The sequence below is a fragment of the Anoplopoma fimbria genome, chromosome 5 (genome assembly GCF_027596085.1).
Source record: "Anoplopoma fimbria isolate UVic2021 breed Golden Eagle Sablefish chromosome 5, Afim_UVic_2022, whole genome shotgun sequence".
Classification (NCBI taxonomy): Eukaryota; Metazoa; Chordata; class Actinopteri; order Perciformes; family Anoplopomatidae; genus Anoplopoma; species Anoplopoma fimbria.
Genome location: NC_072453.1, coordinates 16,508,613 through 16,530,161, shown reverse-complemented (window position 1 = coordinate 16,530,161; position 21,549 = coordinate 16,508,613). Strand labels below are relative to the sequence as shown.

Genomic DNA, 21,549 nt, shown 5'->3' with positions numbered 1-21,549 from the left:
AAATATAGTCAATTCACTTTGATATTAAGCATAGAAAAATGTAAAAGATGGAAGCAGTTTTACATTTCTTTATGATAAATGAAGGCACAACAATACTAGCGTCTATTTGAGCTAAATGCTAACCTGAGCATGCTTACATGCTCACTATGCCAATGCTAACATGCTGATCAGGCGGCAACCTCTGTGTTTGAAAAGTGAAGCCGACGTGGAAGTGCCCTAAATTTGCATTCTCTCTCCTGTCCATCAGGGGGCGACTCCTCTGGTTGTATAGAAGTCTATGAGAAAATGACTCTACTTCTCTCTTGATTTATTCCCTCAGTAAACATTGTAAACATGAGTTTATGGTCTCAATCTCTAGTTTCAAGTTTTTTTCACTACAGCATGATGTTCATTTATTAAATTATGGTCCATTTAGAGTCAAATAGACCATAAAACTGAGTATGCTTTAGGACGGGGCTACCTTGTGATTGACAGGTTTATACCACAGAGTTGTATGGTCTGGGAGTTGTCCGTGTTTGTCTTGCAACGTGACAGTGACTATGTCAACTTCTAATACACATTCTATTATATTGATGTTTAGCTGATATCGTTTTTGTTTTCTTGTTCCAACTTACTTTAGCATGTTAGCATGCTAACACACGAAGCATAGCTGAGGCTGATGGGAATGTCATTCGTTTCGTAGGTATTTGGCCACAAAAAAATGTAACTTGATGATGGTGCTAGATGAAAGGTCAGAGGATCAACAACGTTTTAACAATTCAACCTGAGGGAGACATGAATGTCTAAAGCAACTTCAAGACAATTCATCCAACAGTTGTAATCCAAATTCATCCTCTGGGGATCATGAAAAAGATAACCTTCATTACAATCCATCCAATCTAACCTCAAAAACACAGCCATACATTCTACCTTTACAAGACAATTATGTTCATTTTTGATTGTCCCTTTCAGAGAGGTATAAATAAGTTGGACTGCATTATATTAAGAGGTCTTGTGTTTTTCCCACCTCTTTAAAAAAATAAGTGGGGAAGAATATTAGAAAACACCAACTATGACGTTAGTAAAAGCTATATAGATGAATTAACGCCTCTCTGAAACAACAAACTGGACTTTATAAGCTTTATAAAGGTTGGGACAGTGTTTGCTGCTCAGATGTCCTAGCTTAGTGTTTGAATTATAAACTGTGACATCTGTAAACTGGTCAACACTCTGTCCACAACAGCACATGACCTCTGCTAAGCTTGTGACTGATCGAGGCCATCTTTCAGACACCGTCGTACTCTTCTATCGCCACGGATGGGAGTGTCATGCTTACAGGATCTTGACCCCAGAGCAAACAAAACGTACACAAACACACAGCAGCACCGCGGCGCTTTCTGCTGCGCTAACGAGCCTCGCCATCGTGAAGGCCCTGACCTCAAACGGCGCACGAGGATTGGATTGAACTCGGAGCGTTGCGTCTATTCAGGGAGCTGGAGCACGAGAGCGTGGAAGGCAATTAACTGCACTCCCTGCAAGTTAAGGTCACCTTGTTCCGTCAGCTGGTGAGGTCTCGCAGCAGAGACACCAGCTATTGTGGGAATCCAACCATGTCAAAGGGAAGATGGTGGATTGGTGTTTTACAGAAAAGAAGCAAAGATAAACCTCACCTAATGCAGATTTATTGCATTCAAAGCAGGTTGCTATATGCTTGACTTCACTGTGAATTAACTACAGTATAGAAATGGTTAGCAAATTGGTTGGGATGATGACAAACATTAAGACTTTCAGCATCATTGTTAGTTTGCAGCATCTTGAAAATATCCAGATCACATGTGTGAATCGACTATATTACTGAAACGTTTCCTCTCCATTGAAAGCCACCAAATCCCGAGCATATTAGGAAAATCACAACAAAAGCCCACTCTCAAATCCGGTGATGGATTGGTGTCTGGAGGCAATCTTCTCTTTTTTGGTGTTGGTTAATGAATCTAACAATCCGGAGAACAGTATTTGGGGTAGATAGCTAAAATAATAAGTTTGTACTGTGTGCACGATGCAGCGGGGTGCTAGTGTGAGTCACGTCTCTAAAAAGAGCCGCTTGAATAAACCTCTCTCAATTTATACACCCCCACTGCTACAGCAGCGCTCACATCAAGCACAGGCAGTCCATCAGTCTAATCGCTTATCCACACTGCTTTAGTGCAAACCCATACCTATGCAGGCTTTGAACGCTTCAGCAACAGGTTCTCCCCCCTTTCCACAACCACTCCTCCTTATTTCTCCTTCAGTCTCTATTTGCCACCTCTGTTTTTCTTCCCTCGTTTTGGGAAAATTCATACCTGTCAAATTAGGTTTAGGTAGAGAAACGAGGGCATCTGCTGCAGAGCTCAGAGCGGGCCCGGTGTGCCAAGAGCGGTTTGTTGCACAACTGCCAAAATTCACAAATTGAAAGGTTGCGGTGCAGGAGGGGAAACCTTGAACCTTCCCGCAACTCAAGAAACTCGCTTTCAATAGGCAAAGTTTAAAGCAAGGTGGGAAATAAATGATTAAAAGCATTGCTTTCTTTATATAAAAATGTAATTAGACAGGGAGCTATCTGATGCTTGATGGAGAGGCTGTGATACATTCTGAATCTGTCTTTTGATCCGGCAACCCTGACAGCCAAAGATCTGTCAAAACTGAGAGCAAACACAGATATGATGAAGATAAACGTCAAAACAGATCGAATCAGTCGACCGGGTGTTTGTTAAAATTCCAAAGCACGACATCTCATGATAGAAATGTGTCAAAATCACACACACAATAAGAATTAGATAAGGATAAACCATAACAAAAGCACGAGGGGATATAAAAACTAAAAGCATGAGTTTTGGCACCAATTGTTTATGTTGAGGCTTAAGACAATCTGAAGCTTTTTGTCTACAAAAGGGACGCTTTTGGAGAAAAGATACCAGACAAAAGTATCTTCTTTAAAACACAGTTGATTGTGGTAAAAACACTCAGCTTCATTGGTGAGACCGTTACCTGTCTCGCCTCGGGTTCCTCCATGCTGTACTGGGTACCGGCTGGCCCCTCGCTCACTTTGTCTCCCAGAAGGAAACCCAGGCGCGTCATCAATGTGTTGGCTGCCTCATCCACCGACGGAGGAGGGCCCAGCTCATGGCTTGACTCCCCTGCAGAGGCAGAGAGACAGGAGGAAGGAGGAGGAAGGGGGGGAAGGGGTGAGGAAGACATGCGGGGAGAGGGGGAGAGAGAGAGAGAGAGAGAGGAGAGAGAAAGAAAGAATAAATGTGTGTAAGTTGTGGGTTGAAACAGAACAGCAGCTTGTTTTCAACCACAAAAAAACAAACATCCTTTAAATATCTTCATATCCGCCACCTCTTTCCCTTGAAACACGCCGTGTATCTGGTACACCGGCTTTGTATGAACCACAGCAGCGACTACACACCCGGATACAGAACACACACAGCACCTGTGCTCGATGTGAAACCTACCCTACCTGACTTTTCCGTCCGCTCAGCGCTGTGCATTACAGGCACATTCCTCCACAGCTGGACATCTCCGCTGAGGTGTCTTCTTACATGAACTCCCAAAAACAAATCCCTTCAGAATCCTTTTAGAGCTCCTTTACAACAAACAGTAAAAAAAGACCCCGCTTCCACACTGAAGACAGCTCCTTCCGCACCACTCATCACCGCTGCAGCTCGAGTGACGTAATGAGATACGCCCTTCACCTGCGCGTATGTGTGTGTGTGTGTGTGTGTGTGTGGCTTTTCAAGACAAAGTGGGTGTGTATCCACCTCTTTATCCTGTTTACAGAGACTCCTCGCTCCAAAGAGAGGAAAGAAAAACACCAGGGTGAGCTTGTGTGATGATCAGATGATCACAAACCACACACACACACACACACACACACACACACACACACACACACACACACACACACACACACTGAGGGATTACGGTTGTCATCTTTGCAACAGGAACCAGGAATAAATAAATGACCTCATCTTACCTGGTTACTCTCCACCCATAAAAAACCTCACTGCTGGTGTCATGTGTTTTTTAATAACACCTGGCTATCATGCCCTAAAGGTGCACAACTCAATATCAATTTCACGTTATTCCCGACAGTGTCACTCTCTGAGCAGAACAAACTGAATAATTACTCTTTTTTTAAACAACCAGCAGGGTAACTAGTGGCCGTCTACAAACTGGAATTGGACGTTCGAGCCTGAGAATTGACCGAGACATTAATGACACTGAACCCAGTAGCACCACATCGCCGGTGTTTAAATAAACAGCAGTGAGACAGAGTGGCAGGGCCGGTTCTCTCTCTCTCTCTCTCTCTCTCTTTTCTCCCCCGCTCTTTTTCCTGCCAGGCAGGTCGGACCAGATTGGCAGGTAGCTACATGAAGTACTGACTGACGACCATTAGAAAAAAGTCCCAATCCGCCACAACCAAACCCTCTGAAGACAGACAGCTTGTCTAAAAGCCTTTGGCCTCTCTCTCTCTCACTCGTCCGGTTAAAGACTCACAGACGGACAGGCCAATCTAAAGCCTCTCCATTCGCTCATGCACGGACTGTCAGGATCCTCATTAGATTGACTCCAAGTCCCTTTGAGCAAGTAAGAGAGACTGGCACCTTCTTATGGAGGGTGAAAAAAACCAAAAAAAACAAAACCTTTGAAGCACAATTCGTGTCCAAGCCTCAATAAAAAAAACAGTTGCAACCAATAACGAGGTAATCACAGCACGCATTAGGCTCAGTAAAGCAGCTGGATATATTTACGACGGGCCTCCAAGGTCACTAAATCCCCGAAGCATCCCTCGAGGAAGGAGAGCCGAACGCAGTAATGGAGAAGATGTAGGTAAACGGTATTACTGTTCCACCTCCTTCGCAGCTAATATGGCAGGGGGATGGATGAGACGTTCGGCCTTCAGAGGGAGGAAAAGATTGCAGGTGAACAAAAGCACGAACATCAATCCATCCGGCACAGCACATATGTGTGTTGTATGTGTGCCGGTGACGTCTGGACATGGAGGCAGTGAAGGCTCCCAACTTGACAGACTGGTAGTGGCAAGCAGTGAATACATTAGCACTGATTAGTCAACTGCTCCTGGGGGGGTTGCGGCTGTGACCAAACAGGGGTTCTGTCTGTTTCTCTCTCTCCGCCTCTGAGTGTTTCGTCTGCGTCCTTTTCACTCCTCTCTCACTCCGTCTGCCTGTACTATATCTGTTTAGTTACTTTCTGTTCTTTTTTTTCTGTTCGCAGACAGCTGTTGGACAACCCTTTGCATGGGCGAACAGTCTGTGCTTTAAAAAAAAAAGATGTGGGAGCAAAATCTCTACTCTGGACGCTGGAGTTTAGAGTAACTCCCTTGAGCTAAACATAGGCGATCCTGTTGTGTCTTTAAGTGCCACACACTCAAAAATAACAAGTAGTCAAGTATACAGCTCAGACCCAACTATTATCACGGAACTGTCAAATTGATTACAAAAATGTAAAAGGTCAAAAAACTTCCAACAACATCATCCGTTTTTAAACCTCCCTCACAGTAACTTATACTAATGAGCTCCTATCAAAGGGGATATATGCATTACCATATTGTGGCAGTATAATGCTTTGATTTCTTCCCGTTTATAGCTCTTTTTGTTCTTTAAAATACATATAATGCCAATCACATACAGCACATCTTACAGAAGCCACTGAAGACAAACATCTATGTCGCTTCAAAGCTACGTGACAGCATTACGAACATAACATCCTCTTCAGGCGTTTCTCATCACAGTGACACCAGAGGGTCCTTAATGATAAAATTTGAATATGAAAAAAATCTCTTATTTTTCTAAATCAGCCCCCTCACACACACACACACACACACACACACACACACACACACACACACATATATTTATGAACGCGCACACTCCTCTCCGTTGGATTCCTGAGTTGCGAAGGAGACAGATGGTTGCCATGGCAACTATCTTTGCGCACAGCTAGGAATGTGTTTCTGTGCAAGCGCATCTGTTTCTCCCCGGCCGACCACAGATTTGCCCCTTGCGCACCGAGAGAGAGAGAGAGAGAGAGAGAGAGAGAGAGAGAGAGAGAGAGAGAGAGAGAGAGAGAGAGAAGCATGTGTGCTGCAGGCAGGAGACTGGACAGGACAGGAGATGGTATTAATAGGACCGGGGCTGCAGGTGAGATGGCACATATTCATATCAAACATACACTCTGATCTCACCTCCACCTGGCCACTTTAACTTCCACTTCCTCAAGAGCAAGTCCACAGAGAGCACACATACGTCTTTACAGACAATGACTAGAATCTCCAAAGCAACCCACGCTTATTTATAGAAAGAGTCAGACGACGTGGCACATATAGATGGAAAGGTGAAAATGAACTCGCAGAGTAACTGTTGACAACTAAAGGAATGTTAACGAGGTAGATTCACACATATTTCAGGAAAGTCATGAACAAGAGTGAACATAGCCACACAGATAGGTATTCTCAGGCGAACACATCGCCAAGAAAACCAGCCGCTGGAGAGCTAATCACCAGATCAGAGGAGAGAATTTCACATTCCTCGTGTGCACAGTGGTGATGGTATCTATGCAACAGAATTTGGAGGTTTTTATACATGAAAGCACGCCAGCATGCCGGGTTAGTTAGGTGAGGTTGATGTGATGATATAGACCATCATCAGACATTTACTATACGGTTTATATCCTATAACAGAATTGTGTATTTGGCCAATTAGGCAATGAGTAGGGCTGCTTTATGTTGGATATTTATCAGTGTGATCTACAATAACCAAAATACACATTGTTATCTTGTTATTTAATCCATTAACAGTTAATCCTTTGTTTTTCCAGAACACTTTACAAACTTGTCTTGAACACTTTTTTTCCTTTGCTAATGATTTATTTAGTAATTATTGGTTGCATTTGGCTTATTTTAATATGTTTAGTTTATTTGACTTTTTAAATGTACACCTTTGGTCTTGTCTTAAGCTTATCTTATATATTCATGGTGTGTTGTGTTTTTTAATACATTTTATTGATATCATGGTTATATGAGCATGCTTTGTTGAATTTCCAAAATTCCCAAAATCAATGGCATTAAATTCAATATTTTTTGGTTGTTGCTTTTTTTTAACTACTGTTCACATTTCTGCTGTGTAAATCATGTGTCTAAATGAAATAAGGGACATCTATGTTTTACATTTTTGGTGTCCCCAATTTTTGCATTTATTCGTCAAAATGTCGTCAGTAGTCCATCTCCGTAGATGGAGAAATCGTTTCCATACAACCAATTAAATTACATATTAAACAGCATTTAAATGTACTTGAACATATCACTTTGGTCTGTTTTTATGTATTTTTCTCTCTTCTTATTTAACATAACACTGACTGCAAAAAGTTCAACTCAACTCAAAGTAAACTTTATGTGGATATTGTGACGTATAGAATAACAAACAACATGATAAAAGGATTTTATCCGCAGCGCCCACAACTAGTCCGGGAAGTCACTGTAGGGAGTTTGAGTTCCTCCATCAATAGAAAAGCTTTCACTCTGATGATAAGGGCGGCGGCTGGTGGTGAACTTTACGAGCCATCCCACAAAATATTCACAAACCATATTTATGAGACCACAAATTTCTTTGTAGGCCATAAAAAAGCAGATCAGCTGGTACCTGACATCCTCCAGGATTGTCAGGCAGAGTGCTGACTGGCATGCGATCAGATGTTTAAGTCGTTGCCCTGCTGCTGCCCTCATGCCAGGGAGGCCTTGTTAGGAGCTCAGATGTCCATCTGTCCCTCTTGGGAGGGTGTGAGTCCTCACCTCAGAAAAACTCATCTCATCCCTCCTGTTTCCTCTCCAGCTCAAGTTGTTATTGCACAGACAGACAATTCCTTGTTGTTCCAATCAACTGTTTTCCTGCCTGAATGGTGCTAGAGAGATTACCATCTCAACCCTGAAATGTCACATCTGCAGTAGCTTTTAGCAGCTCATCACAGAACTGATCGGTTATTTCACAGTCTATTTCACAGGTTTGATGCAAAATAAAGCCAGGGACAACAGTTTTTCATCCATGAGATTTAAAAAACAAGCCAGGTACCAGAACTAAAAGGGCCTATCCTCAGGTACTACACACTATTTAGACTTATATAAAACCAAATACTACAGGAGTTTGTTCTAGTACATTTGCATAAACAGATCACCTACTTAGAGCTCCCATTGAGCAGAGACTCAGCAGAAGAGGCTGGCAGACGGAGAAGGCTGGAAGCAATCTTTCGACCATTTTCCTCCCTAAGTTTCAACAGTTAAGTCCTGAGACCTCCCATCACTATTTGCTCGCGTGTCTTTATCCGACCCTGTGGTGCTTCAGCATCGTCCCACTCTGTGGAGAAGTCCTTACAGACACCAGAGGTCGAAGCCAACAAGACAGGTCAGGAAGCTAAAGCCGCGCTTCTCCGTGGCAACAGGAAGAGGAGAGACGAGATGAGAAAGCAGATATATACCAGAACCGAAGCTCGGCAGAGAGCTATCCTCGAGTGAACTGCTTTACTGCGGGGAGGGGGAGAGAGAGGAGGTTCGACGAGGATAGATGGAGGGGGGGGAGAAGGAAATCCAGACTGTCCACAGGATTACCGAGCAACCGCCTACTGTGAAGTTAACAGAAAAGCAGCGGTGGCACCTAAACAAGCTCTGCGTCCGAGAGGCAGAGCGGAGTGAGGAAGCAGCGAGGGAGGATTAGAGCCACAGCGAAGGGGTGGGGGGTGGGGGGGGCAAGGAGGACGGACACTGTGGGCACCAGCAGAGCTATTTCATTAATGACCTTTGCAATGTTTTTGTCTTTGCAATAGCAGGCAAAACTCTCCCTACATATCTCTCTACTGCAATCGCAGACAGGAACCAACATGCAGAAAAGTAACAGGACCAAAATGATGGTTTGAGCTGGCTAGAAAAAACTTACCAGGGCGGTACGAGTCCAGGTCTGGATTCTTGGCAGTGGTGGAGGTGTGTGTAGGGGAGCCAAGCTCTGATTGTGGAATGCGAGGGCTCTCCACAAACTTTGCTTTCCGCAGAGGGGCTGGGAGCAGAAAGCGCACACACACATATAGAGAAAGGAGAGGACGGCATGCACACACACACACACACACACACAGAGAGAGAGAGAGAGACACACACACACACATATATACACAGATCAGGGAGATGGAAGAAAGAGAGGAGTGACAGGGACAGGACAGAGAGGGAGGAAGATAGAGAGCTTATGAATTTGAAGCAGCAACACTGATAACATGATTGAAACATCCTGAAAGCTTTCTTAGGCAGCGGTTTATTTGCCTTAGGTGAAATAAAGCTAAAGTAAACAAGCAGCATGGGCAGTCAGAGCATCAACCAACCACTGAAATGTGAAAATATCACCACACTTCTTCTGTAAAGGCCTTCATTTTCACTCCCAAGTGCCACAAAAGATGGACCTTTTAGCTGAAAAGATGGATTGCAAAAAAAAAGAAAAATGTTGTGTCTATTTGTCCGGCGTCATAATCACACCAAGAATGCAAATGAGATCCATTTTTGGAATGTTCTCTCGCCTGACTCAAGCACAAAGTCTGAGACATCAAATGAGTCCCTTTCGACAAGAAATTCAGAGAGAGAGAGAGAGAGAGAGAGAGAGAGAGAGAGAGAGAGAGAGCATTGAAAAGCCGGGGGTGGTGGTTGTGACACGATCTTTTTCTGGGTTCTTGGTCACGGAGCATGGATTGCAAGCGTTGTTACCCAGGCTGGCTTATGGTATCATGAGTGCATACATGGAGGGCTACTAGGACCGGGAATTCACAGCACAGAGGGAGTCTGTATACCGGAGAAAAGTTGTTGCACAAACAGGAAGATTCATTCAGCGGCATTCGTTACATAGTAGAACAGCTGTGCTAGGATTCATACAGTAAGCAGAGCGATTTACAGCAGACAAAGTGTGACAAAATAAAACATTTTATTGAGGTGCGACCTCCAAATACAGCAGGTTTTTGGGATATCTAAGCATCTGTTCTCCTATTCTAATAATATCTATGTTAATTGAGTTGGACACGACCTCAAGCACGCAAAAGAATTTGGCTAATATCAACTAAATAGAGGGAATTTGTTCAACCTATTCCTTTTATTTTTTGTACTTTTCTGGGCAGGATCTGAGCATAATTTGTTCTTAATTGGTTAATCTGGTTAAATGAGGGTTTAAAATAGATTATGTACTGTGCGCTGCAACTGTTAAACATTCTTATTACGGGTGAGTGCACATGTCCACAGCTATCCGATGAACCGGAGCGCGGCGAGCAGGAAGTCACAGCGGCTGGAACGTATATTCCGGCAACAAGCTTCTTAACACTTTTGTTTGGGTTTCATGTTACAGCTAATGCCAGTATAAAGCATGTCTGTGTTTTTAAGACTAGACTATGGCTTTAACATGTTTCAACTAAGTTGCAGTGTTTGTACATTGCACATCCTAGTTTAAACACTATATCTGTCATCTTAATCTAGTGGAATTATCTCTTTGCAGAGAACGTATATTTTACTAATTCTGCCTGTTCTGTTTGTTACATTTTTATATTAGACTTATTGATTTACATCTGCTAATATCTCTTATCTCCTAATAATAATAGACAGCCTTTAGGCCATAAACAGAAACTGATATTTTGTCATTTCTACCTGTTTTAGCGTTACTTATTAACAGATTTACATATAACATCATAATATTTCAAGCAGGCACTTAGGCCACGCTCTGTATTAGAGTTTAAAAGAGTTCATTTAATGAAGATTTATGAGCAGAAATGATATGATATGATACAGAAATACCTTTTGTAATATATGAGCACAGCGATAAACTACTGTAATGTTGAATTGTTGAACTGTTTAGTTGTGTTTTGCTCCTAAATGCTTAGGATGAGGTTAAATGCAGCAGTCAAATGTAACATATGTACCTGTATGTATTGGACCATTGCAATCATTTTCTTGCAGTGAAGCTGGTTGAAAACTACAAATTCTCTTTTGTTTTGCCTGTGATTTTTCTCCTATACTTTTTCAAAAACATTTGTCCACCCCTGTCTGAAGTTATGTAACGATAGACAGAAATAGAAGCAGTGCAGACTTTGGCAGATAAATCCTCGAAACTTGCCATAAAAAAATATATATATATTTGAATGTCCTCCCTTATGAATTTGCACAAAAGCAGATGCCATCAATGTCCGCTGACTTCAAGCCAATTGTCTTCAAAATGTCAGTTCAAAGACGTCTCTGCCTCAGTCTTAGTGACAATGACGTCTCTTCAAATGCTGGTAATCTAATAGGGTTTAACGGGCTTTATGTTATATATCAGTGCTAGGATTCCTCAAGCCATAAGGGAGCATGTAATCCTTTATTTTATCTGAACGAGACTGAGACGGAGCCATGCTGGCAGCTCTGTGAGGTTGTACTAACAGTAGGAACATTAGTGCTCTGAGCTAAAATGCTAAACTAAGAAGTACACTACCTTAGTTAGCATTGCCAACTAGCACTAAACAGAACGTGCAGCCGAGGCTGATGGGAATGTAATAAGTTGTGCAGGTATTTGGGCATAAACCAAAGTACAGGACAAACATGAATGTTGATGACGGTGCTACGTTCAAAGTGAATGGATTGTTTAAGTGATTACATTTCATCCTGATAGGAACAAGAATGTGTGACGCAAGTTTCATAGGAATCAATCATCAAACAGTGAGGATAATGAGACACAGGTTCATAAAGAAAACGTTCTAAAAATGCCCTATTTTGCAATTATAGAAATTCCTGCACCTTGATTTGAATCTTCAGCAAAAACTAAGCACTTGTTCAATGTTGTGCCAATGGTCCCATGGTCCAACTTTCCACCAATCCACTGCAATCTGTTGTCAAGATTCGAGATATTCTGCTCACTCAAGAAAAAACACACAGTCAAACAAACAAAAACAAAATATCCTTGGCAGCAGAAATAAAGAACTCCTTCAGATCCATGAGTATGTGTGTAAAGTAGACGCGTTCCCTTGCCACACAGAGTGTTAATGCTGTGTTGGTATGGTCTGGAGAGGACCCTGCTAATTGACCACATCTAGGAAGTGAGCCAGCACAGATGCCACAGTGAGAAACTACAGCTGACAGCCAGGAGGAAGACGGGACCGGAGTTATTCTGGACTGGATCAACTGCCATGAGAGAAACTCTGACAGAGACACTTCATGTGTTCTGCCCGACAAACAACAGCTTGTCCAATACAACAATTTTATATTTTGCCTAAAGATAATTTTGCTCACCATGATTCTTTTCTTTTTTTATTACAATACTTAGCTGGTATTGAGAGGAAAATCTATAAATCTATAATATGAGTGAGTGAATTAATAACTAATAATCCACATGTGAAGAGTAAAACAATGTGCAATGCTAAAAATGAACTATGAATGAATATTTTGTCAGCTCACATGGGCTCATAGGACTACTTACTTAACCTTCAGATGCAAGAAAAACAAACAAAATGAAAGAAAACCATTATATGGTATTGTACACACGTTATAGTTTTTTCCTAATTTGACTTCCAAAGCATTCCCTTTTCTTTAAAATGAGGGTCCTTCATTGAAGAAACTGGTAAATGGACTGTACTTGTGCAGCGCTTTTTGTAGTCTTCCGACCACTCAAAACACTTTAACACTACATAACATTCATACATTGATCAGGACTATCTCATCGTTCATACCCATTCATAAAAAAGAAAGTGTTGGGTAAGTTGTTTTCTTTGTTTTCTATGTACAAAAAAACTCTCTACACTGTTGCTTTTCTCTTTCTTCTCTTTCAAAGTAGGAAGCAATACGCATTCACTCTTGCAAAAAAAAAGAGCTCTTTCAAACCAAAATCCTGCCTAACTTCGATAAGCCCCTCTTGCACCTGCAGTGACAAGCTTGCAACAGCTTGCACTAGCTTGTTAGAAGCTACAAGGAGACTGTGACGCACTCAGCTGTCACGTGACAGTGTGCCTGCAAGAGCATCCACCAAAAATAACAGCATACACATCAACAGTTATGACATTTTAAATCTTTTACAAAAGCTAGCATGCTGCTGAACACCAGTTGACAATGACTATGCAAAGTGATTCAAAGCATTTTACCCCCGCAGAATATCGGTTTCTGGATAAACTACAGTGAATGGGAGATTATCATTTCTTTTGTTGTTTTTGTCTCCCTGATCTCACCTCCATAAAATGGCGAAGTGAGACTCTGTCTATCGGAGTAAATCCCCTCTACAGCGGCGGCTCCAGGAGACTAAACCTCAGGGACTTCTCCCCTGCAGTCTTCTGTTGTCAGTGTGTGCCAGGCTGAGGATGGGTGACACTGTGATGGATGGCAGCAGGCAAATCCACTCCGCTAATGAGCTTATGAATAAATATCTCTAGTCTCTGTGTGTGCAGATGCACGTGGCCGTGAAATAGATATTTGTAACATGATCTGGATGTGAGGGTGTGAATATGAATATGCATGTGGCATGTATGCAAGTGCACATGTGAGATTAGAGTGAGAACGTGGAGGGGGAGGCAGGGATAGAGAGAGATCGGTGACAATGGACAGTTTATAAAACATTCTTTGAAAAGGAAGCTGATCTCTTTTCCCGAGGTTTTCAGCGTTTACTCAAAGCCTTTGGTGAAATCATCAACAAGAAAGAAAGTCAATAACGTGATTCAAATTCACGTGTGCAGGTTGTTGTGCATCTGAAGGAGGAGCACTTCTTTTCAACACCCCAGTCCCCACGGACACAACCTGGGTTTTCTAGAAATAAATTACAAGATCTGAATATGAATTAGTGACTCAAATAATCGATGGCATCATTTTTCTAATTTGCTACAGATGAGTGAGCGGTAAGCAAGTGTAAAGGAGACGTTTTTCTATGTCTGAACTGCTGTCTCGGTTACATACGACCCCTAAGGCGCCCACACATGCATGCATTAACATAAACACACATGCATAAAGAAAAAATAATGTGGGTGAGAACATACATCGCCCAGCTGCCTGCAACCAAAGCACAGCTCAACAGAAACAGGAGCATGCGGCCCTGGTCACTATGGCAACAGCAGAGCACGGGGAAACGACGGGTCTTGTCCACCTATTTCAAAGGTGGTGGGGACGCGGGGGGGGGGGGGGGCGTTTACTCCGACACCAAAAGCTTCAAGGTCCAAATCCGTTTGCTAAAATGTAATCACACATGTCGTCTTTGTATCGACAAGGTCTTCTCCTTGTCAACAGAGACTGATGCTATGATCCTTTGTGTTGTGGCGACATGCTGTCTGCTGTGCTTTTTTACAAATGTTAGAAAAGGGGATTTTATATATATTTCGATTCTTCAGGACGGCTGATTGACGTGCTTAAATCATTATCACATTATTTTAAAGGATATCTTGATATATATGTATTAAGATATGACTTGTATATAAAATATCAAAATCAAATAGATGTTGAACTGAACAATGTTCTGCTGTTATACCTTACATTACACAGAATTCTTCTTTATTTTTTGACAGAGTCGCCACCCAAATCTCCAACCAAATTGTTGGTGGTCCAGTTGCATTGTGGGTAATGTAGGTGCCAGATTTTGCTAAGGGAGAAGAACAGACAATGTGTGCATTCCAACACCCACACTACCATACTATAAAGTATGCCAGTAGTATGTCAACTGCAGTATGCCATAAATACCAGGATGTTCTACTACATCCGGTTGCATTTTGCAGTATGGAAGTCAAGAGGTTTTTCTGGCTCTTCTGATCAACAATCCTTTAGTCAGCAGATATTTGAGCAAGAGGGTCAAAGTTCAAGAAGACATTTTATGAGGAGGTAGTAGTATGTCCAGGTAACAGTATGCATATTGTAAGGGAAGCTGCGATAGTAGAAGTATGTTATTTAATATGCAGGTCATATCTCTGGTTCTGCCGTCCATCGTGAGTCTGACAATGTTAATTACGTTTTTTTTGAATACATTATGGATGAATTAAACAACAGATGCAGCTGATAATTAACATGGATCTTCAGACGTGCTGTTTCACTTTAATTTCACCAGTCTTAATGTATGGCCCAGAGGCCTATTCCCAGTGTGCGTATAGTAATCCGGCTCACAGGTTTATTTTGTGTGTCTGTCTCGTTGACTTGTTGAACAAAAAGAATGCAGACCAGATGTTGCTGTGCTGTTCACTCACAGCTTTTGAAACAGAATCAGCAAGTGCAAGTCCATTAGCCAGACTGCCTCTCCTTCTTTTATGTACTGTGTGTGTGCAAGTGTGTCTGCCGCACACGCACGCACACGCACACACACACACACACACACACACACACACACACACACACACACACACACACACACACACACACACACACACACACACACACACACACACACACACACACGTATCTATCATTACAACCTTGGGAGGATTAGCAGAGCAAGGTGGGGCACAGGCAGAATTTTAAGAGCGTGAAGGGAGGGGCTGAATTTTCTAACAACGCTCATTAGCCGAGCTCTCCCAAGCCCCAAAAAGATGTTAATTCAACGTCTCTTATAACCTTATTTAGGCCTGGATTAGACCAATAGCACACAACCAAGTGACATCAAAGCCACATCAACAAACGAGGAAATGAATCTATGCGAGAGGAGATTTTGTGTAAGGTATTCTGCACTGTTTATCCATCAGTTTGTCCAAAATCGCATTGATTTTTCACAAAACATTAATCTGTATATAGCCGTCCAGCCTCGGGACAAGAGTAGCAATCTGGAATGTGATTGGCTTTTAAAAAGATTTAGAAAATGACTTGACAGAGGGACATAGTTAGTAATCCTCACACAGGGCCTGTACGTCTGTTTAGTGACCGAACTCGAGTGACGACAGACATGATGTGGCTTTTTCTCATCTGGGTCCACAGCGCTGTGGAACAAAAACAGTCCTCCATCAGAGCAAATTTAAGGTTTTTCTGAAAGATTTCTATTTCTATATTGTTATCAGGGTAACTGAATGCATATTACTAGAAATTGTGTATGATTTCATGGTTTGTAAGGCACTTTATAACAGTGTTAAAACGTGTACTGTTTATCATTTTTTTGTTCTCACTGTTTCAGTGAGATCAATAAGGTATTGTTTTATCAAATTTTACCACACTGGACTGTTATTTGCTCCAAGCTGCATTATTTTTTTATCATTCCATCGCTGGTCTAAATCCCCGTTGTGTACATACTGTATGTACTTATGTCCATACTGCAGGCTTTCTGTGCAGCTGTCTGCTCTCGTGAACAAACCCTTCATTCCTTAAGGACTCTGCCTCCGTGACTCAGCGGCTGAGGCATAGCGGCTATTGTTAACACGGAGCGGTGAGCGGTTCGGCCACTGTTAACTTTCTTATGGTTTCTCTCCTTCGGTGGCGGGGTGACACTGAACTGTGACGGTGAAAGGCTTGGGCGATATGACATGATTATCCTACAACACGATATTGGTTGGCCTAGATAACAGAACAATATTTATTATGCGACACCTGTTGTGAATTTTATATTCAGTCTCTCTCTTCTCTCTTTTTTCTTTCTCTATGCCAAGCTGCATTGTTGTAGCCTATCAAAAAAAGGAACAACAAGCTAGCATATGTCTGAATTTGTACTATTGTGGTTATATAAATGTAAGTTATGGTTCTGTTAAATTGCCCTGTGAATCTGCAGGTGCATACAGGAGAGTAAACAGTTTTTGATTGCAACATTTTTGAAAGGCTAAACACAGACAAATATGGATTGAAAAGGGATATTTTGTTAGATAAAAACATTTTGTGAATTTTGATAATGTACGAAATGTGATTTTTATATTAAATATTGACTATTGCACTAAGGATTTAAATAGTCATAAAGACGAGTACACAGCGTGGTGTTGTCCGCTTTGTGTTTTTGGATTTGAGAGAGATTGATGGGGGAGAAGGTGGAAGTTGGTGGACTACTGATGCAACATTTCCAAAAGTTATTAATAATATTAATATAAATGTCAACGTTATGAATGAACTATTTGGTAAAGCCCTAGATATTACCCATGTAGCCCTTACTACGGCAGGAAAGATGTCTGATCCCTTTAGCAAAGAGACAAAATCTGCCTATTTGGCATTTCTTTGGTTTTAAACGTGAGCCAGAGATAACGATGAAGAGATTTGTAAACTGTGTGATAAACAAGTCGGGACTAAAGATGGAAAGACCACAAAGCTTTGCTTCCATCTTCAAACTCACAATCCAAAAGAATACGGTCTGCCACAGACTTTATCCACAATGAACAAACGGATAACAACTCTTACCTCTGAGAACAGTCAACCCTCAATCATCGGGTCTTTGGTAAAGGCAACGAAATATAATCCTGACAGTCAACAGTTGGGGAAACGAAACAACGGCATTTTCTACCAGTTGATTGGTCTGATTCACTGATATCAGCATGTCCTTGTGTTAAACAACATTTATACATTATGGCAACTTTATGGCCACTTATGGTAGATATTTATATCCATGTGCGTCTCTCTCTACATCTTTTTTTCTTCTCTTAAAGCAATATTGTCAGTGGGCTAATTTAAATATCACCCAACCCTAGAGTGTAATATTATCACATAGCATAGTGGGAGTCATGGGAGGCTCGCACTCCTGAAGCCAAATGATATCAGCCAGCTGTAAAGTTAAATACGATACCGCTTTAAGAAAGCGAGAGAAACATAATTGTCAAGGACACCACTTGATACAGAGGCCTAATAATAGCAAGGCTGCCTTGACCTCTGTCGCAGCTGGAGATCAGCCTTTACAGGAGATATTTATATCCTTTCTGCTACACTCAACTTGAAGAACCACACCCTCGCCATTGAAAAAAAAAATCAGGACAAGCCGGATGATTTCATGTCTGACACAAGCTGTAATCAATTGTTGCTCTTATGTAATCCCGCAGACAAAGTGAGAAGACTGATTGCGTCCATACAAAATAGCGATTCAGCTCCCTGACATGACTGAGCAAATAATTTAACAGCAGACAGACAAGAGCTGAATGTTAATACCGAGGCTGGTGTCATTGTGCAGTCCTGTGCAGCGGTCTGTAAGGCTTTGGATACGCACGGACACACATACACCCACAACACCACACAGCTATAGGCCTCGGTGTGCATCTCACAGAGAAATGTTTGCTCAGCTCTCCACCAGCAGCATTCGCAGAAAGCAGTGAGGTGGTATATGTAACCCACTGCTCTGTTTTGTAAGCAAATCATTATTATCGCTATTTATAGCACACTGCGGGTTTCTCTGTTCCCCTCCACAGCATTTTTTTTTTTTTTTTTTTTCCAGAAAGGTACTGCTAAATATACAGATAAAACCAAATGTAAGCATCCGGCACACTGTAAGCTAGTAATAGTAACGTCATTTGTAAAGCAGCTCTCATGCAAAGGTGTAGCCTTTTGCTAAATAAGAACTATCAGTAACAATGCAATGTTTTTTGTGTAAATAAAACAGCTAAATATGTTCATAGAAAAGCATTAAACACTGGGAATTAAATGAAAGGCCAGGAAGAACATTGATGGGTCTCCGTATTAAAAAAAATAAAAATACAGAACAAATCAATAAGCAAGGTATTTCACAATAGGCATTCTGGAAAGATCTAAGAAATAACATTGTGAAGGACTTCAGTGTTGATATTTCATATAAAAGAGGCTGTAGGTCATTTAAAGTTCTACGAATGATGATTTGGGGATTTTTAAACGGGGAATGAACACTCTGAATTCTGTGTAAGTTTTCATTTGTTTGGCCAGACAGCTAAATATTGATTGAAACTCATCTCGCTCTACTGGGTCCTCCAGGAAAAAAAATATCGTTTTAAAGTTGTTGCCTTGATGTGCTTTGCATTTGTATCATCTGACAGCGGGAAACCACATTGTGATGATGTTCCCAAGTGGGATCATGTATAAAGAAAAAAGCAAAGGACTAAGAACGGTTCCTTGAGGAACGCCATCGTCAATATCACGAAAGAGTGTGTTTAGTATGAAGGAAACTAGACACTTCCCAAGCCACTCAAGTCATTCAAATTGTCATTATTAAGGGTGTCAAACACTGTGCTAAGACCAAAACTTTGTAAGCACCAACACTGTTTCTCAGTTCCTGTATCGATTTGATTTGGTTTATACAATAGCACATAAAAAAGAACTTCAACAAAACAGCATGTAGAGTATGCAGGCTAATCACAGGTCTCCCCCAGTGTTGATCAAACATTCAAATAAAATAATAGTGGTTCAATAGTACAGAATAGTAATTTTTGTATTTAGATTCAAAATCTGAACCCATTTTCCTAAAAACAAACGTAAACATCTTGCAGATATGAAAATTAATGATTATATAAAACCAAATAATCATAATAGAAAAAACAAGTCAATCCAAGAAACTAACCACGACTAAACTAAACTAAATGCCAGTTCTAGATTTATCTTAAAAAACTGTTTTTTTAAGGACTGATCTGGGAGCTATTTAACATTTCTTTCCAAAATAGGTCCCATATATTAAACAGAAAACCGACAAAAGCAGGATTTAACAAAGGGGACTGTGAAGGTGGCCAGACTGTCTGCGCTGTAACAATGAAAATCTGAGTCGAACTAAAAGTATTTGCAGAAAGATTTAAATCTTATAAGCAATTTCACAGATTTCTACTGATGTCAAATAAGCATAAAATATTCAGCTCACGACATCATTATTATCATCATTACAGTATTACTTTTTGCAGTGCTGTGTTTTGCTTGATAATCAGTCTGAAACTTTTGTATTATGCCGTTTTTTTAATTTAGATGATTAGGTGCATGCTCAAAAACAGTTCTCTTCAGAAGTTTACCAAAGAACGGGAGATTACAGACGGGCCTGTAATTGCAAAGGTCGGCACTGTCTGGGTTTGCGTTTCTTTAGCAGAGGGTATAGGGTGGCTGTTTGGACAGCTTTGGGGGAAGATTTCTAATTGCCGGTTGTTACCTGGCATAGACTCTGGAAGCTGACTTTAAGGAGAATGGTCGGAGGGGGATCAAGAGCACAAGAGGATGACTTCATTTTGCTAATGGCGGCACTAACTGCGTCTTCTCAGCATAATAAAAGATTGTAATTCTAGATCCCAGGAAGCTGTTACAGAGTTGGCAATTCTGGCTGTCTTGATGACTCATCTCTACTTCTTCACATTTGAGAAGTTTTTTTGCAAAGGAAATAGAACAAGGAGATATTTATGGTGAAAAAGAGACGAGGGCGAGAGATGTTGGGTCACATGATTGCGACAGACAACAGAGTGCTGCAGGGATGACGTGCTTTTGTAGGCAAACCGAGAAGTTAACACTGGTTCGCTTTAGACAAAAGCCAATGGGATCCACTGGTTTTTGGATTATTGCAGAAAATAAACTTGAGTTTATGATTACAGGTTTTTTTCAGAGAGATAATGAAGACTGCTTATGTGAATTGTGAAGCATAGTTTGAATTATCAGAAGTAAAAAGCTAACGTTAGGCTATATATGAACGACTTAAAGTCATCTTCACGAAGCTAACTAGTCAGTGTGCTAACGTTTTTTGGGTTTGATTTAGCCCTTTGTAAGCAATTATCTTTTTTAAGACACGTAAAAATTTAAAAAATTCAACGAAAAGCTATTTACTGGCAAGCTATTGGGCATCTAAAAATAATAAAAACATCAAAAAAAGCCATTGATTTTGAGACGATAATGTAATCTAAAAATAATAAAAACATCAAAAAAAGCCATTGATTTTGAGACGATGAACCAAAGGGTAAATGCTAGCTCATTTACTGTACGTGTTTTAGGACTGCAGCAGAACATGACGCGTCCCCCTCCAACTAGTTCCCTACACATTTGATTCATCTTCTAACCTTTTTGCACCGAGAAACAAAGTGAGAGAGATATTTTTAAAGGACAGTGGTGTCCAATGCTTGATTTATAGGCCACTCAGCAGGCTAGCTTGTAATCAGGATTGAGTGGTGAAAAAGGCCTGCAGCTGCATCAAAAATCCAGGCACCATAATGTCACCAAACGCTGAATACAGCCTATAATCCACTGGTTTGCAAATTAACATCACAGTCATTTTCAGAGCATTGAATATTAGTCCAGCTAGAGCTGCATTTCATGCACTGTGTGCCCTAAAAAACTAAGACCAAAGTCGGTTGGCTTTTAGGCAGTCTGTCATATTTATTTCATAACTTGTCTCAGGCTCACAAGCCATTTGTCTGACACACGCTCAAGAGGTGGCAAGGGAGGGAAATTGAGCAATTACATAAATCAATATCACTCTGATCCACTGCAGAAGGTGGGAGGCTTAATTTGGCAGATTTTCAGGAAAGTGGGGCACATCAGCTGAGAAGGTTTAACCGACTCGTCCTGTGAATACATGTGAGAACATATACTGACATACACCTACAAGGACTCCAGAGGAAACAGAGACGAGAATAACCTGGGTAAACACACTATAACATCAATGGAGCTGTATTGTGGTACACATT

At 41.2% G+C, this 21,549-nt stretch overlaps 2 protein-coding genes across 2 annotated transcripts in view; both read right to left on the bottom strand.

Annotated features, from left to right (window-relative positions):
- tanc2b (tetratricopeptide repeat, ankyrin repeat and coiled-coil containing 2b) overlaps window positions 1-3,112 on the bottom strand; it is a 42,901-nt gene extending 39,789 nt beyond the window's left edge. The window contains 1 exon segment of the mRNA XM_054598990.1: window positions 3,007-3,112. Coding sequence (XP_054454965.1) covers window positions 3,007-3,096 — 90 coding nt within the window. The 5' untranslated portion in view covers window positions 3,097-3,112.
- Window positions 3,113-8,687: 5,575 nt separating this feature from the next.
- Window positions 8,688-21,549, bottom strand: part of LOC129091828 (protein TANC1-like) — a 97,628-nt gene continuing 84,766 nt past the window's right edge. The window contains exons 6-7 of the mRNA XM_054599524.1: window positions 8,967-9,083; window positions 8,688-8,794 (exon numbers count right to left, since the gene is read on the bottom strand). Coding sequence (XP_054455499.1) covers window positions 8,688-8,794; window positions 8,967-9,083 — 224 coding nt within the window. The remainder of the gene's footprint in view (window positions 8,795-8,966; window positions 9,084-21,549) is intronic.